The sequence below is a fragment of the Bombina bombina genome, chromosome 2 (assembly GCF_027579735.1).
Source record: "Bombina bombina isolate aBomBom1 chromosome 2, aBomBom1.pri, whole genome shotgun sequence".
Taxonomy (NCBI): domain Eukaryota; kingdom Metazoa; phylum Chordata; class Amphibia; order Anura; family Bombinatoridae; genus Bombina; species Bombina bombina.
In genome coordinates, this window is record NC_069500.1 from 721,314,417 (window position 1) to 721,333,494 (window position 19,078).

The following is a 19,078-nucleotide window of genomic DNA, read 5'->3' on the forward strand; positions in this document are numbered from 1 at the left end:
ATGTAAATTAATAAGATACATTAAAATTAGTCACAGTTTGTGCTGTAAAATATACTTTCAATAGGAAAATATTTTATAGCACGTTTATATAATTTTTTTTATATTATTTTTTTACAAAATTCTTAATATCAAATACCACAAAAGCTACATAACTTACTAAAAGGGACAGTCTACAATATAATTTTAATTGTTTTAAAAAGATAGATAATCCCTTTATTACCCATTTCCCAGTTTTGCATAACCAACATGGTTATATTAATATACTTTTTACCTCTGTGATTACCTTGTATCTAAGCATCTTCTTACAACCCCCTGATCATATGACTTTATTCTCTATTGACTTGCATTTAGTGCTGTGTTGTGCTAAATCTAAAATAACTCCTCAGGCGTGAACGCGTTATCTATATGGCCCACATGAACTATTAGTCTCCTGTTGTTAAAAAAGCAAATAAAAAAGCATGTGATAAGTGGCTGCCTGTAGTGGTTTAGAAACAGGCAGAAATGTAAAGGTTTAAATGTTATAAAGTATATTCATATATCAATGTTGGTTGTGCAAAACTGGGTAATAGGTAGTGAAGGCATTGTCTATCTTATTAAACAATAACAATTTTAGTGTAGACTGTGCCTTAAAGACATGCTTATTTAAAAACAAACAAAAAAAAAACTTGGGTTTCTGTTTTGCATAATGTACAAGGATCAAAATCCTGAAACATTCCCTGGAAAAGTTTAATTTAATCTCAAAATATCATATGAAAAACAGTCTCCACCTTAAAGCTAGCTTCAATGAATCATTCGGAAAGTTCTAGTGATATAACCACAAAGAAAAACAACTCAACATACCAACTCCCAATATTCTGCAGTTCAAATTCACAGCTTCAGATGCTGCTTCTACACACATTTTCAGAATTAATTCAATTCGATCCTCATATGTTTTAGGATTGGGCTGCACATATTTCTTAATGATCTCACCCTAGGAAGGACGAATATGAGTTTGTTTTTGTATTCATGGCAGAAGATTAATACATAATATATAGTATTTATAAACATAAATATATATACCTTCATGCTAACAATAGCTATACGGAGGTTTGTGCCTCCAAGATCCACAGCCAAAGCACTCAGAGTTTCCAGGATGTGATCTATGTCTTGAGAAATGTTCTCCTTTACAGGTGGGAAACAAAACTTCTTTTGAAGAGGTTCTACCAAATTAATAGATTTAAGAAACTTTATAATTCTTGGAACAGCATTGCCATCTCCATAGATCTTGGAACTGTAAAAATATAAAGCACTTGTTTTAAATTTAAATTATGCAAAGTTAATTAAGATCTATAAAGTATATCTAAGAGCAACTGTTAAAGGGACACTCAAGTCAAAATTAAACTTTCATGATTCAGCTAGAGCAGCAATTTTAAACAACATTCCAATTTACTTCCATTAACAAAAACAGAATTTATGTTTACCTGATAAATTACTTTCTCCAACGGTGTGTCCGGTCCACGGCGTCATCCTTACTTGTGGGATATTCTCTTCCCCAACAGGAAATGGCAAAGAGCCCAGCAAAGCTGGTCACATGATCCCTCCTAGGCTCCGCCTACCCCAGTCATTCGACCGACGTTAAGGAGGAATATTTGCATAGGAGAAACCATATGGTACCGTGGTGACTGTAGTTAAAGAAAATAAATTATCAGACCTGATTAAAAAAACCAGGGCGGGCCGTGGACCGGACACACCGTTGGAGAAAGTAATTTATCAGGTAAACATAAATTCTGTTTTCTCCAACATAGGTGTGTCCGGTCCACGGCGTCATCCTTACTTGTGGGAACCAATACCAAAGCTTTAGGACACGGATGAAGGGAGGGAGCAAATCAGGTCACCTAAATGGAAGGCACCACGGCTTGCAAAACCTTTCTCCCAAAAATAGCCTCAGAAGAAGCAAAAGTATCAAACTTGTAAAATTTGGTAAAAGTGTGCAGTGAAGACCAAGTCGCTGCCCTACATATCTGATCAACAGAAGCCTCGTTCTTGAAGGCCCATGTGGAAGCCACAGCCCTAGTGGAATGAGCTGTGATTCTTTCGGGAGGCTGCCGTCCGGCAGTCTCGTAAGCCAATCTGATGATGCTTTTAATCCAAAAAGAGAGAGAGGTAGAAGTTGCTTTTTGACCTCTCCTTTTACCAGAATAAACAACAAACAAGGAAGATGTTTGTCTCATCCAAATTGTGCAACAAACGTTCCTTCTTTGAAACTGGTTTCGGACACAGAGAAGGTACGATAATCTCCTGGTTAATGTTTTTGTTAGAAACAACTTTTGGAAGAAAACCAGGTTTAGTACGTAAAACCACCTTATCTGCATGGAACACCAGATAAGGAGGAGAACACTGCAGAGCAGATAATTCTGAAACTCTTCTAGCAGAAGAAATTGCAACTAAAAACAAAACTTTCCAAGATAATAACTTAATATCAACGGAATGCAAGGGTTCAAACGGAACCCCCTGAAGAACTGAAAGAACTAAATTGAGACTCCAAGGAGGAGTCAAAGGTTTGTAAACAGGCTTAATTCTAACCAGAGCCTGAACAAAGGCTTGAACATCTGGCACAGCGGCCAGCTTTTTGTGAAGTAACACAGACAAGGCAGAAATCTGTCCCTTCAGGGAACTTGCAGATAAACCTTTTTCCAATCCTTCTTGAAGGAAGGATAGAATCCTAGGAATCTTAACCTTGTCCCAAGGGAATCCTTTAGATTCACACCAACAGATATATTTTTTCCAAATTTTGTGGTAAATCTTTCTAGTTACAGGCTTTCTGGCCTGAACAAGAGTATCGATAACAGAATCTGAGAATCCTCGCTTCGATAAGATCAAGCGTTCAATCTCCAAGCAGTCAGCTGGAGTGAAACCAGATTCGGATGTTCGAACGGACCCTGAACAAGAAGGTCTCGTCTCAAAGGTAGCTTCCAAGGAGGAGCCGATGACATATTCACCAGATCTGCGTACCAAGTCCTGCGTGGCCACGCAGGAGCTATCAAGATCACCGACGCCCTCTCCTGATTGATCCTGGCTACCAGCCTGGGGATGAGAGGAAACGGCGGGAACACAAAAGCTAGTTTGAAGGTCCAAGGTGCTACTAGTGCATCCACTAGAGCCGCCTTGGGATCCCTGGATCTGGACCCGTAGCAAGGAACTTTGAAGTTCTGACGAGAGGCCATCAGATCCATGTCTGGAATGCCCCACAGCTGAGTGACTTGGGCAAAGATTTCCGGATGGAGTTCCCACTCCCCCGGATGCAATGTCTGACGACTCAGAAAATCCGCTTCCCAATTTTCCACTCCTGGGATGTGGATAGCAGACAGGTGGCAGGAGTGAGACTCCGCCCATAGAATGATTTTGGTCACTTCTTCCATCGCCAGGGAACTCCTTGTTCCCCCCTGATGGTTGATGTACGCAACAGTTGTCATGTTGTCTGATTGAAACCGTATGAACTTGGCCCTCGCTAGCTGAGGCCAAGCCTTGAGAGCATTGAATATCGCTCTCAGTTCCAGAATATTTATCGGTAGAAGAGATTCTTCCCGAGACCAAAGACCCTGAGCTTTCAGGGATCCCCAGACCGCGCCCCAGCCCATCAGACTGGCGTCGGTCGTGACAATGACCCACTCTGGTCTGCGGAATGTCATCCCTCGTGACAGGTTGTCCAGGGACAGCCACCAACGGAGTGAGTCTCTGGTCCTCTGATTTACTTGTATCTTCGGAGACAAGTCTGTATAGTCCCCATTCCACTGACTGAGCATGCACAGTTGTAATGGTCTTAGATGAATGCGTGCAAAAGGAACTATGTCCATTGCCGCTACCATCAACCCGATCACTTCCATGCACTGAGCTATGGAAGGAAGAGGAACGGAATGGAGTATCCGACAAGAGTCTAGAAGTTTTGTTTTTCTGGCCTCTGTCAGAAAAATCCTCATTTCTAAGGAGTCTATTATTGTTCCCAAGAAGGGAACCCTTGTTGACGGAGATAGAGAACTCTTTTCCACGTTCACTTTCCATCCGTGAGATCTGAGAAAGGCCAGGACAATGTCCGTGTGAGCCTTTGCTTGAGGAAGGGACGACGCTTGAATCAGAATGTCGTCCAAGTAAGGTACTACAGCCATGCCCCTTTGTCTTAGCACAGCTAGAAGGGACCCTAGTACCTTTGTGAAAATCCTTGGAGCAGTGGCTAATCCGAAAGGAAGCGCCACGAACTGGTAATGTTTGTCCAGGAATGCGAACCTCAGGAACCGATGATGTTCCTTGTGGATAGGAATATGTAGATACGCATCCTTTAAATCCACCGTGGTCATGAATTGACCTTCCTGGATGGAAGGAAGAATAGTTCGAATGGTTTCCATCTTGAACGATGGAACCTTGAGAAACTTGTTTAAGATCTTGAGATCTAAGATTGGTCTGAACGTTCCCTCTTTTTTGGGAACTATAAACAGATTGGAGTAGAACCCCATCCCTTGTTCTCTTAATGGAACGGGATGAATCACTCCCATTTCTAACAGGTCTTCTACACAATGTAAGAATGCCTGTCTTTTTATGTGGTCTGAAGACAACTGAGACCTGTGGAACCTCCCCCTTGGGGGAAGTCCCTTGAATTCCAGAAGATAACCTTGGGAGACTATTTCTAGCGCCCAAGGATCCAGAACATCTCTTGCCCAAGCCTGAGCGAAGAGAGAGAGTCTGCCCCCCACCAGATCCGGTCCCGGATCGGGGGCCAACATTTCATGCTGTCTTGGTAGCAGTGGCAGGTTTCTTGGCCTGCTTTCCCTTGTTCCAGCCTTGCATTGGTCTCCAAGCTGGCTTGGCTTGAGAAGTATTACCCTCTTGCTTAGAGGACGTAGCACTTTGGGCTGGTCCGTTTCTACGAAAGGGACGAAAAATTAGGTTTATTTTTTGCCTTGAAAGGCCGATCCTGAGGAAGGGCGTGGCCCTTACCCCCAGTGATATCCGAGATAATCTCTTTCAAGTCAGGGCCAAACAGCGTTTTCCCCTTGAAAGGAATGTTAAGTAGCTTGTTCTTGGAAGACGCATCAGCCGACCAAGATTTCAACCAAAGCGCTCTGCGCGCCACAATAGCAAACCCAGAATTCTTAGCCGCTAACCTAGCCAATTGCAAAGTGGCGTCTAGGGTGAAAGAATTAGCCAATTTGAGAGCATTGATTCTGTCCATAATCTCCTCAGAAGGAGGAGAATCACTGTCGACCGCCTTTATCAGCTCATCGAACCAGAAACATGCGGCTGTAGCGACAGGGACAATGCATGAAATTGGTTGTAGAAGGTAACCCTGCTGAACAAACATCTTTTTAAGCAAACCTTCTAATTTTTTATCCATAGGATCTTTGAAAGCACAACTATCCTCTATGGGTATAGTGGTGCGTTTGTTTAAAGTGGAAACCGCTCCCTCGACCTTGGGGACTGTCTGCCATAAGTCCTTTCTGGGGTCGACCATAGGAAATAATTTTTTAAATATGGGGGGAGGGACGAAAGGAATACCGGGCCTTTCCCATTCTTTATTAACAATGTCCGCCACCCGCTTGGGTATAGGAAAAGCTTCTGGGAGCCCCGGCACCTCTAGGAACTTGTCCATTTTACATAGTTTCTCTGGGATGACCAACTTGTCACAATCATCCAGAGTGGATAATACCTCCTTAAGCAGAATGCGGAGATGTTCCAACTTAAATTTAAATGCAATCACATCAGGTTCAGCTTGTTGAGAAATGTTCCCTGAATCAGTAATTTCTCCCTCAGACAAAACCTCCCTGGCCCCATCAGACTGAGTTAGGGGCCCTTCAGAAACATTAATATCAGCGTCGTCATGCTCTTCAGTATCTAAAACAGAGCAGTCGCGCTTACGCTGATAAGTGTTCATTTTGGCTAAAATGTTTTTGACAGAATTATCCATTACAGCCGTTAATTGTTGCATAGTAAGGAGTATTGGCGCGCTAGATGTACTAGGGGCCTCCTGAGTGGGCAAGACTCGTGTAGACGAAGGAGGGAATGATGCAGTACCATGCTTACTCCCCTCACTTGAGGAATCATCTTGGGCATCATTGTCATTGTCACATAAATCACATTTATTTAAATGAATAGGAATTCTGGCTTCCCCACATTCAGAACACAGTCTATCTGGTAGTTCAGACATGTTAAACAGGCATAAACTTGATAACAAGTACAAAAAACGTTTTAAAATAAAACCGTTACTGTCACTTTAAATTTTAAACTGAACACACTTTATTACTGCAAATGCGAAAAAACATGAAGGAATTGTTCAAAATTTACCAAATTTTCACCACAGTGTCTTAAAGCCTTAAAAGTATTGCACACCAAATTTGGAAGCTTTAACCCTTAAAATAACGGAACCGGAGCCGTTTTGAACTTTAACCCCTTTACAGTCCCTGGTATCTGCTTTGCTGAGACCCAACCAAGCCCCAAGGGGAATACGATACCAAATGACGCCTTCAGAAAGTCTTTTCTAAGTATCAGAGCTCCTCTCACATGCGACTGCATGCCATGCCTCTCAAAAACAAGTGCGCAACACCGGCGCGAAAATGAGGCTCTGCCTATGCTTTGGGAAAGCCCCTAAAGAATAAGGTGTCTAAAACAGTGCCTGCCGATATTATTATATCAAAATACCCAGATAAAATGATTCCTCAAGGCTAAATATGTGTTAATAATCAATCGATTTAGCCCAAAAAAAGTCTAGTGTCTTAATAAGCCCTTTTTGAAGCCCTTATTTACAATCGTAATAAACATGGCTTACCGGATCCCAGAGGGAAAATGACAGCTTCCAGCATTACATCGTCTTGTTAGAATGTGTCATACCTCAAGCAGCAAGAGACTGCTCACTGTTCCCCCAACTGAAGTTAATTGCTCTCAACAGTCCTGTGTGGAACAGCCATGGATTTTAGTGACGGTTGCTAAAATCATTTTCCTCATACAAACAGAAATCTTCATCTCTTTTCTGTTTCTGAGTAAATAGTACATACCAGCACTATTTCAAAATAACAAACTCTTGATTGAATAATAAAAACTACAGTTAAACACTAAAAAACTCTAAGCCATCTCCGTGGAGATGTTGCCTGTACAACGGCAAAGAGAATGACTGGGGTAGGCGGAGCCTAGGAGGGATCATGTGACCAGCTTTGCTGGGCTCTTTGCCATTTCCTGTTGGGGAAGAGAATATCCCACAAGTAAGGATGACGCCGTGGACCGGACACACCTATGTTGGAGAAATGTGCAGTCTTCTTATATTTACACTTTTTAAGTCACCACCTCCTACTGAGCATGTGCAATAATTCACAAAATATACGTATATGCATTTGCGATTGGCTGACAGCTGTCGCATGATACAAGGGGAGTGGAAATAGACATAGCTGACATTTGTCAGAAAACATTTTACTATTCATTGAAAGTTCAGACTAAGTTCTATTGTATTGTCTTGTTATGCATTTGTTGCTTATGCAAATCTACTGTATTTACTGGTCCTTTAAACACGGTAACATGTTTTTTGCATGATATAAGGCTAAGAAAAAGCTATTAAAATTTAAAATGAAACAAACAGGATGCATGACTGTGTACAACAGAATCCTGAAAATCGCTGACCAATAGAGACAACTCTAACATAGAAAAAAAATTGGTTTACTCAGCATAGAAAAAAAAATTATTTTTTTAAATTGTTTATATAAATACAATGGAAAAAAAATCTTTTTTAGATGGGAAAGACTATGTCCCTTTTAATACTACACAATCCAATAAACTTACCAAGGATAACGTTTTCCATACTGAAGCTGAAGGGCATGGAATATTTTATTCTGTGTATCAGCATCACGAACATGAAGAACATTCTCACCTGCATAATATAGATATATATTAATAAAAAAGAGAAAATAAAGAGTCAGCAAGTTAGAATAGATCATAAAAGGAAATTTATTCTTATCTGATAAATTTGTTTCTTTTAAGATACGATGAGTCCAAGGATTTCATCTTTACTTGTGGGATATCGCCTCCTGGTCAGCAGGAGGAGGCAAAGAGCACCACAGCAGAGCTGTATATATAGCTCCTCCCTTCCCTCCCACTCCAGTCATTCGACCGAAGTTAGGAAGAGAAAGGAAAAGCCAAGGTGCAACGGTGACTGAAGTTTAACAAAAATGAATGTCTCAGAAAAACAGGGTGGGCCGTGGACTCATCGTATCTTAAAAGAAACAAATTTACAGGTAAGAATAAATTTCCTTTTCTTTTTAAAGATACGATGAGTCCACGGATTTCACCCTTACTTGTGGGATACAATACCAAAGCTATAGTACACGGATGAAAAGGGAGGGACAAGACAGGGAACCTAAACGGAAGGCACCATTGCCGAGGCAAAGGTATCAAATTTGTAAAATTTGGAAAAAGTGTGAAGAGACGACCAAGTTGCAGCTTTGCAAATCTGTTCAACAGAAGCATCATTTTTGAATGCCCATGAGGAAGCCACAGCCCTAGTGGAATGAGCCGTAATTCGTTCAGGAGGCTGCTGTCCAGCAGTCTCATATGCAAAACGGATGATACTCTTCAGCCAAAAAGAAAGAGGTAGCCGTAGCTTTCTGACCCCTATGTTTCCCTAAAAAAACGACAAACAAGGAAGATGAGTAAGTAGAACTTCAAAGCACGGACCACGTCCAAATTATGTAACAGACGCTCCTTCTTAGAAGAAGAATTAGGACACAAGGAAGGAACAACAATTTCCTGATTAATAATCTTATTTGAAACCACCTTCGGAAGAAAACAGAATTTATGTTTACCTGATAAATTACTTTCTCCAACGGTGTGTCCGGTCCACGGCGTCATCCTTACTTGTGGGATATTCTCTTCCCCAACAGGAAATGGCAAAGAGCCCAGCAAAGCTGGTCACGTGATCCCTCCTAGGCTCCGCCTACCCCAGTCATTCGACCGACGTAAAGGAGGAATATTTGCATAGGAGAAACCATATGATACCGTGGTGACTGTAGTTAAAGAAAATAAATTATCAGACCTGATTAAAAAACCAGGGCGGGCCGTGGACCGGACACACCGTTGGAGAAAGTAATTTATCAGGTAAACATAAATTCTGTTTTCTCCAACATAGGTGTGTCCGGTCCACGGCGTCATCCTTACTTGTGGGAACCAATACCAAAGCTTTAGGACACGGATGAAGGGAGGGAGCAAATCAGGTCACCTAAATGGAAGGCACCACGGTTTGCAAAACCTTTCTCCCAAAAATAGCCTCAGAAGAAGCAAAAGTATCAAACTTGTAAAATTTGGTAAAAGTGTGCAGTGAAGACCAAGTCGCTGCCCTACATATCTGATCAACAGAAGCCTCGTTCTTGAAGGCCCATGTGGAAGCCACAGCCCTAGTGGAATGAGCTGTGATTCTTTCAGGAGGCTGCCGTCCGGCAGTCTCATAAGCCAATCTGATGATGCTTTTAATCCAAAAAGAGAGAGAGGTAGAAGTTGCTTTTTGACCTCTCCTTTTACCAGAATAAACAACAAACAAGGAAGATGTTTGTCTAAAATCCTTTGTAGCATCTAAATAGAATTTTAGAGCGCGAACAACATCCAAATTGTGCAACAAACGTTCCTTCTTTGAAACTGGATTCGGACACAAAGAAGGCACGACTATCTCCTGGTTAATGTTTTTGTTAGAAACAACTTTCGGAAGAAAACCAGGTTTAGTACGTAAAACCACCTTATCTGCATGGAAAACCAGATAAGGAGGAGAACACTGCAGAGCAGATAATTCTGAAACTCTTCTAGCAGAAGAAATTGCAACCAAAAACAAAACTTTCCAAGATAATAACTTAATATCAACGGAATGCAAGGGTTCAAACGGAACCCCCTGAAGAACTGAAAGAACTAAGTTGAGACTCCAAGGAGGAGTCAAAGGTTTGTAAACAGGCTTGATTCTAACCTGCCGATATTATTTTACAAAAATACCCAGATTAAATGATTCCTCAAGGCTAAATATGTTTATATATGAATCGATTTAGCCCAGAAAATGTCTACAGTCTTAACAAGCCCTTGTGAAGCCCTTATTTACTCTGTAATAAAAATGGCTTACCGGATCCCATAGGGAAAATGACAGCTTCCAGCATTACATCGTCTTCTTAGAATGTGTCATACCTCAAGCAGCAAAAGTCTGCTCACTGTTCCCCCAACTGAAGTTAATTCCTCTCAACAGTCCTGTGTGGAACAGCCATCGATTTTAGTAACGGTTGCTAAAATCATTTTCCTCTTACAAACAGAAATCTTCATCTCTTTTCTGTTTCAGAGTAAATAGTACATACCAGCACTATTTTAAAATAACAAACTCTTGATTGAATAATAAAAACTACAGTTAAACACTAAAAAACTCTAAGCCATCTCCGTGGAGATGTTGCCTGTACAACGGCAAAGAGAATGACTGGGGTAGGCGGAGCCTAGGAGGGATCATGTGACCAGCTTTGCTGGGCTCTTTGCCATTTCCTGTTGGGGAAGAGAATATCCCACAAGTAAGGATGACGCCGTGGACCGGACACACCTATGTTGGAGAAAACCAGGTTTGGTTCGTAACACCACCTTATCTGAATGGAAAATAAGATAAAGAGAACCACATTGCAATGCCGAAAGCTCAGATACTCTTTGAGCAGAAGAAATAGCAACCAAAAATAAAACAAATTCCAAGATAATAACTTAATATCTATGGAATGCATAGGTTCGAACGGAACCCCTTGAAGAACATTAAGTACTAAATTCAAAACTCCAAGGAGGAGCAATTGGAATAAATACAGGCTTGATTCTAGTCAGAGCCTGACAAAAAGATTGTACATCTGGGACATCTGCCAAACGCTTGTGTAACAAAATAGATAAAGCAGAAATCTGTCCTTTTAAAGAGCTTGTGGACAACCCCTTCTCCAATCCATCTTGGAGAAAGGACAAAATCCTGGGAATCCTAACCCTACTCCATAAGTAGCCCTAGGATTCACACCAATAAAGATATTTACGCCATATCTTATGGTAAATTTTCCTAGTATCAAGCTTACGTGCCTCAATCAAAGTTTCTATGACCGAATCAGAAAATCCAAGCAGTCAGCTGTAGAGAAACAAGATTCAGATGATGGAAGGGACCCTAAATGAGAAGATCTTTCCTCAATGGGAGCTTCCACGGTGGCTGAGATGACATGTTCACCAGATCGGCATACCAAATCCTGCGAGGCCATGCAGGGGCTATGAGGATCACCGCCCCCTTCTCCTGTTTGATTCGAGCAATCACCCGGGGAAGGAGAGCAAACGGAGGGAATACATAAGCTAGGCTGAAGGACCAAGGCACTGCCAAGGCATCCATCAGCTCGGCCTGGGCATCCCTGGACCCGTATCTCGGAAGTTTGGGATTCTGACAAGACACCATGAGATCCAACTATGGCCTGCCCCATCTGAGAATCAGGTTGGAAAAAACCTCCGGATGGAGTTCCAATTCTCCTGGATGAAATGTCTGTCTGCTCAGAAAATCTGCTTCCCAGTTTTCCACTTCTGGGATGTGGATCGCCGACAGATAACAAGAGTGAGACTCCGCCCACTGTATTATCTTGGCTACTTCTGTCATCGCTAAGGAACTCCTTGTTCCTCCCTGATGATTGATGTAAGCTACAGTCGTAATGTTGTCCGACTGGAATCTGATGAATTGGGCCGAAGCCAACTGAGGCCAAGCCCGAAGCGTATTGAATATTGCTCTCAACGCTAGGATATTGATGGGAAGGAGAGACTCTGCTCGAGTCCATACAGCCTGAGCCCTCAGGATGGGGAGCAGTCTGGAACTCCCTATCAGGCTGGCATCCGTTGTCACTATCACTCATGAGGGTCTGCGGAAGCATGTCCCCTGGGATAGATGATCCAGCAACAACCACCATAGAAGAGAGTCCCTTGTCTCCTGATCTAGATTTATTCGATGAGACAAATCTGTATAATCTCCATTCCACTGTCTGAGCATGCTCATTTGCAGAGGCCTGAGATGAAACCGGGCAAACGGAATGATGTCCATTGCCGCTACCATCAATCCAATTACCTCCATGCACTGAGCCACTGACGGCCGAGGATTGGACTGAAGGGCTCAACATGTATTCAGAATCTTTAAAAAGGGACACTGAACCCAAATTTTCTCTTTTGTAATTCAGAAAGAGCATGCAATTTTAAGCAACTTTCTAATTTACTCCTATTATCAATTTTTCTTCGTTCTCTTGCTATCATTATTTGAAAAAGAAGGCATCTAAGCTTTTTTTTGGTTTCAGTAATCTGGACAGCACTTTTTTTTATTGGTGGATGAATTTATCCACCAATCAGCAAGGACAACCCAGGTTGTTCACCAATAATGGGCCGGCATCTAAACTTACATTCTTGCATTTCAAATAAAGATACCAAGAGAATGAAGAAAATTTGATAATAGGAGTAAATTAGAAAGTTGCTTAAAATGTCATGCACAATCTGAATCACGAAAGAAAAATTTTGGGTAGTGTCCAGAAAGGCAAACCACAGGAACTTGTGATGATCTCTGTGGATAGGAACATGAAGATATGCATCCTTTAGATCCACCATGGTAGTCAAATTGACCCTCCTGGATCAATAGAAGAATGGTACGAATAGTTTCCATCTTGAAGGATGGAACTCTGAGAAACTTGTTTAGACTTTTGAGGTCTAAAATAGGTCGGAACGTTCCCTCTTTTTTGGGAACTACAAAGAGATTTGAATAAAACCCCTGTCCCTGTATTGGAACAGGACATATTACTCCCATGGAAGAGAGGTCTCCTACACATCGTAAGAACGCGTCTCTTTTTATATGGTTTGCAGATAATCGAGAAAGAAGAAACCTTCCTCTGGGGGAAGCATTTCTGAACTCCAACTGATATCCCTGAGACACAATTTCTAGTGTCCAGGGATCCTTAACAGCTGTTATCAAAAGAGAGAAAGAAAGAGAGAGAAAGAAAGAGAGAGAAAGAAAGAGAAAGAAAGAAAGAGAAAGAAAGAAAGAGAAAGTAAGAAAGAGAGAGAAAGAGAGAAAGAAAGAAAGAGAAAAAGAAAGAGAAAGAGACACTAGATCTGGTCCCGGATCGGGGGCCGACCCTTCATGCTGACTTGGAAGCAGCAGGTTTCTTGGATGGTTTACCATTGTTCCAAGACTGGTTGGATCTCCAAGTGGACTTGGTTTGTGAATAGTTCCCTTCATGTTTAGCGGAAGAGGAAAGGGGGAACTCCCTTGAAATTTTGAAAGGAACGAAAATTATTATTGACGACCTCTCTGTTTGGACTTTTTATCCTGAGGGAAGAGATGACCCTTGCCTCCTGTGATGTCAGAAAGGATTTTCTTCAAGTCAGGCCTGAACAGGGTCTTCCCCTTGTAAGGAATAGCCAAAAGCTTAGACTTGGATGACACATCCGCAGACCAAGACTTCAGCCATAAGGCCCTGCATGCAAAGATGGCAAAGCCCGAACTCTTAGCCGCCAATTTAGTAATCTGCAGAAAAGCATCCGTAATAAACAAGTTAGCTAACTTAAGAGCATCCTGTATCTCTTCCAAAGGAGTCTCAGTCTTAAGAGACTCTTACAGAGCATCAACCCAATAAGCAGCCGCACTGGTGACTGTAACAATGCAAGCTGCTGGTTGCAATAGAAATCCCTGATGAACATAAATCTTCTAAAGGAGACCCTCTAACTTCTTATCCATAGAGTCCTTGAAAGCACAACTATCCTCGATAGGAATAGTAGTTCATTTGGCCAGGGTAGAAATAGCTCCCTCTACTTTAGGGACCGCCTGCCAAGAATCCCTAATAGCGTCGGCTACAGGATACATCTTTTTAAAAACGGGAGAAGGAGAGAAGGGAATGCCTGGTCTCTCCCACTCTTTTGCAATAATCTCTGAAGTCCTTTTTGGAACTGGAAAGACATCTGAATAAGAAGGAACTTCCAAGTATCTGTCCAACTTACTCAATTTTTCTGGAGGAACCACTATTAAGTCACAATCATCCAGAGTAAACAACACCTCCCTCAGTAATAAGCGGAGGTGTTCAAGCTTCAACCTGAAAGAAACCACTTCAGAATCAGTAAAGGGCAAAGCACTTCCTGAGTCATAAAGTTCACCTTCGTATAGGACCTTCGTACCCTCCAACTGAGAACCCCGGGAGGGTACTTCCGCAATCGCCAGTATCAGAGGCTGCATTGACCACATAACTGTCCCTTCTTGTACGCTCGCCGTCTTAGGCACAAGTCCGGATCATTCCTACAACGCCCAAGACCGCCTGCTTAGTGCACAACCATGCGGTCGTGGCGCCCTCCTACAGACACTCGGGACTTTCCGGAAGTAAATGTACGCTGCGTGGCTATTTTCCAAGACCCAGCGCGCCAAAGGAAGCCCCGCCCTTCGTGGGCGTCACCTAAGCCATCCATGTAAGACCGCCGTAACCCTGTATAGTTAGGCAAGCCGTCACAGACATGTTTGTGTCGCAACTTAAAAGTTTGTCATAGTGCCACAAAACACACAGCCATGAACCGGAGTCTCCGGTAACACATCCCCAGTACACATCAGTTAGTGACCTGTAGGGAGCCCTCACAGTAAGAGTCTATTATAAAGTTCAGACTTGTCAGTACATGTGAAAATATAAAACTACAGTGTCGGTTTACATGGCCACATGACAACCCCACACTCTGTTTAACCAGGAAAGCTCTTTCAGTGAGCCTATGTTTTCCAAAACAGATAAAAGTACAGTCATTTCTGAGATAGCAAGTGGCCCAGAAAATTAAAGACTGCACTTACCTCTATGAGGAGCGACAGCATGACACGTCTCACAGGATCAAGAGGTCTTCTCCCTCCTGTAGTACTGTGGACACAGAAAGGGCCTTAGTCAATATCTGCTAAGACCATCATCACCAGAAGGGCAGCACTAGTATGGGAGGTGCAGTGAGGGTTAAGTCCCACCAGTTCCCATTGCTTTAAAGCCACCTGTAGCTCTACTCTAGGGGCTGACAAGGAATACGGCTACACCCTATAGTAAAATAGCACTCACTGGTACCATTTTAAAAATAATAAACTCTTGATTGAAGAATCTAAACACACACCTCACTTTACCTCTTCCTATAACTAACACAGGCAAAGAGAATGACTGGAGTGGGAGGGAAGGGAGGAGCTCATTGTATCTTTAAAAAGAAAAGGGACATAATGCAGAGAGAGCATACAGTTTTGAATAACTCCAATTCACTTCTGAACTGTTGAAGAGCATACCCATATAGGCTTAAGAGTGTGCATGTGTCTTGAGAACTAGATGACCGCAGTGTTTGCAACAATGTAATAATATATTGTTACAAACGCTGCTGCCATAGAGTGCGTAAAACACATGCACACTCCTTTGTCTACCTAGGAATGCTCTTTATCAAAGAATATCAAAAGAACAAAGAAATTTGATGAGAAGTAAATTGTAAAGTTATTACATGCTCTGTCTAAATCAGAAAGGTTATGATGCTCTTATGTTGTTTAGATACAATGATCGTTTATAGCTAAAACAAACAAAAAAAAATTGTAATGTTATGTCTGCAATGAAAAAACACCATTTATTTAAACTTTTAACAATTACCTCTGTTTAAGGAAAATAAAGGGTTTTATGTAATTATCACAAAAACTAAATGTTTTATTACTATGTGATATTTTTCATGTGAAATCAAGGCTTCATAAATCCAGGAGCAACAGAACCATGGCTGTAAGACTTTTAATATAGGCTCCTTATTTTTATTTGTATTATTCAACATACAACTACATTATCTATTTTTAAGTGACTCTAATCTCTGCCTGTCTCTCAAATATTATTGTTGGTCCCTAAAAATTGAAAAATTATCTTGTAATGTGAAAATGTTCATATGTCAAGATATGCTAGAATAAGAATCTTACCGGTTTCTCTCCCAGTTTGACGTGTTCCTAAGTTGATGACTGGTGTACCAAATGCTCCTGCTTCACGGACACCACAACTACTATTTCCAATCATACATGCTGCATGAGCAACTAACTGTATAAACTGTTCAAATGGGACATGTTTAACAGCTCTAAAATTGGGGTGGTGTTCTACTCCCTTTTTCCTCATAACTCGAACCATTTCTTTGCTTCCTGTGAAAAATACATTTTTAATGCATTAACATAACATTTTGAAAGATTTTTTTTTTTTTTTTACATATAAGCTCAATATACTTACCTGCATCAATGTTTGGAAAAAGGATAAGTGTCTTCTTGTTGAAGGAAATAAGAGCATCCAAGGTAAACTCATACATCTTGACTGAATGTTTAATGTCAGTGGTAACAGGGTGCTGTAATGCAACAATGTACTCTTCAGGCTTTGCATCATCACCTATTAATATATATATAGAAAAAAAAGTAACGCATGAGTAAAGCATACATCATTTGCAGAAGTTAGCTGCTAAATTCAGTTTTAACTTTAATATGTTAACAGATTTCCATAATTTATGACATATTTACTATAGAAACTGTACTATTTGACTATGTTAGACTATTAAAAAAAGATATAATTCATGCTCATAATTTTAAAGTACATACCTAACCAAGTATGGATAACTCCCATATAGTCTTTGTTTTTCACATTGAGGAGTTTGTCATAGGAAGGGCATCCAGCTAAAAGTATACGGTCATGATCCTCACACATAGAGATCAGGTGTTGTTCTGCACTCCTTGTACAGCACACATGATAGTGAGCCAGTTTAGTAATAGCATGTCTGATAGAATCATCTATGGTGCCACTGACTTCACCTCCTTCTATATGGAGAATTCGAATATTCATCAAGGCTGCGGTTGTAGCCAAGGCCAGAGCATCAAATCTATCTCCATGGACAACAATTATGTCTGGTTTCAAGCGGTTTAAAACATCGGGAAGTTTCACCAGTGCAAGGCCTACAGACTCCACCATGGCAGCTTCATCTTCTCCTCTGACAATGGTGTGAAGTCTTGCTTGAATATCAAAATCATCTTGTTCAATCATACGGTAAGTGTTACTGAAAAGGAAGAATACAGAAATAACATACAAATATGGCCTGCATGTAGAATTCTTAAAAAGCATAGTTTTAACATATCCCATTAATTCAATGCACCTAGAATTTTACTTATGGTTGCTACACATATATATATATATATATATATATATATATATATATATATATATATATATATATATATATATATATATTTATATATATATATATATATATATATATATATATATATATATATATATATATATATATATATATACATACATATATATATATATATATATATACATATATATATATATATATATATACATACATATATATATATATATACATACATATATATATATATATATATATATATATATATATATATATATATATATATATATATATATATACATATACACACACACACACACACACATACATATATACATACACACACACACACACACACACACACGTCATGCTCTTCACTACAAAATATTCTAGCTGGCTCCTAAATTTTAAATACTTTAACAATCACTAATTCATATGGACAGCTCCCAAGAAAGGGAGGATACTATTCCCTTTACAACAGTTGTTTACCTATTTACCCTTATTTATCCCGGAGGCAAAACATTTTTCACTTTCTGCAATGAGATTTTTTTTGTGTGACTTTTTGTAGGCGATTTTGAAATTGAATTCAATTTAGAGAGAAAAAAAAAGGATTAACGCAATAAAAAAGAAAAATTTATGCTTACCTGATAAATGTATTTCTTTTTTGACACGATGAGTCCACGGATCATCTTAATTACTAATGGGATATTCACCTCCTGGTCAGCAGGAGGAAGCAAAGAGCACCACAGCAGAGCTGTTAAATAGCTCCTCCCTTCTCTCCCACTCCAGTCATTCGACCGAAGTTAGGAAGAGAAAGGAAAAGCTAAGGTGCAGAGGTGTCTGAAGTTTACAATAACCCTCAACCTGTCTAAAAGAACAGGGCGGGCTGTGGACTCATCGTGTCAAAAAAGAAATACATTTATCAGGTAAGCATACATTTTCTTTTCTTTTTTAAGACACAATGAGTCCACGGATCATCTTAATTACTAATGGGATTCAATACTCAAGCTAGAGTACACAGATGATACGGGAGGGACAAGACAGGGAACCTAAACAGAAGGCACCACTGCTTGAAGAACCTGTCTCCCAAAAGCGGCCTCAGCCGAGGCAAGAGAGACAAATTTGCAGAATTTCGAAAAAGTTTCAAGAGAGGACCAAGTTGCAACCTCGCAAATCCGTTCCACAGAAGCTTCATCCTTGAACGCCCATGAGGAAGCAAAAGCCCTTGTGGAATGAGCCGTAACGTTCTCGGGAAGCTGCTGTCCAGCAGTCTCATATTTAAAACGTATGATACTCTTCAGCCAAAAGGAAAGAGAAGTCGGAGCTTTCTGCCCCTTGCGTTTTCCTGAAAAAAACACAAAGAAGGAAGAAGACTGAAGAAAGTCCTCAGTCGCCTGCAAGTAAAACTTTAAAGCACGGACCACGTCCAAATTGTGCAGAAGTCTTTCCTTCCGAGAAGGAGGATTAGGACACAAGGAAGGAACAACAATCTCCTGATTAATGTTCCGATCAGAAACAACCTTAGGAAGAAATCCTTATTTAGTACGTAAAAATACCTTATTCGAGTGAAAAATAAGATAAGGAGACTCATACTGAAATGCCGAGAGCTCTGACACTCTCTGAGCATAAGAAATAGCAACAAGAAATAACACTTTCCAAGATAACAATTTAATATCTAAGGAATGCATAGGCTCAAACAGAGCCCCTCGAAGAACTTTGAGAACTAAATTAAGACTCCCTGGAGTAACTGGTTTGAACACAGGCATGATCCTGACCTAGGCCTGACAGAATACTTGTACATCTGGAACATCCGCCAGACGTTTGAGAAACAAAATGAATAAGGTCAAAATTTGCCCCTTTAAGGAACTAGTCGAAAAAAAAGAAAAAAAGGTCCTTTCTCAACTGAAGTCTCCAAGGT

General features: G+C 40.6%; 1 protein-coding gene across 2 annotated transcripts in view; it reads right to left on the reverse strand.

The window, feature by feature from the left end:
- Positions 1 to 19,078, reverse strand: part of GNE (glucosamine (UDP-N-acetyl)-2-epimerase/N-acetylmannosamine kinase) — a 138,154-nt gene that overhangs the window by 47,234 nt on the left and 71,842 nt on the right. For both annotated transcript variants that reach the window (XM_053702735.1, XM_053702736.1), the window contains exons 3-8: positions 16,610 to 17,061; positions 16,251 to 16,403; positions 15,953 to 16,165; positions 7,795 to 7,882; positions 1,060 to 1,270; positions 841 to 970 (exon numbers count right to left, since the gene is read on the reverse strand). In XM_053702735.1, coding sequence (XP_053558710.1) covers positions 841 to 970; positions 1,060 to 1,270; positions 7,795 to 7,882; positions 15,953 to 16,165; positions 16,251 to 16,403; positions 16,610 to 17,061 — 1,247 coding nt within the window. The remainder of the gene's footprint in view (positions 1 to 840; positions 971 to 1,059; positions 1,271 to 7,794; positions 7,883 to 15,952; positions 16,166 to 16,250; positions 16,404 to 16,609; positions 17,062 to 19,078) is intronic.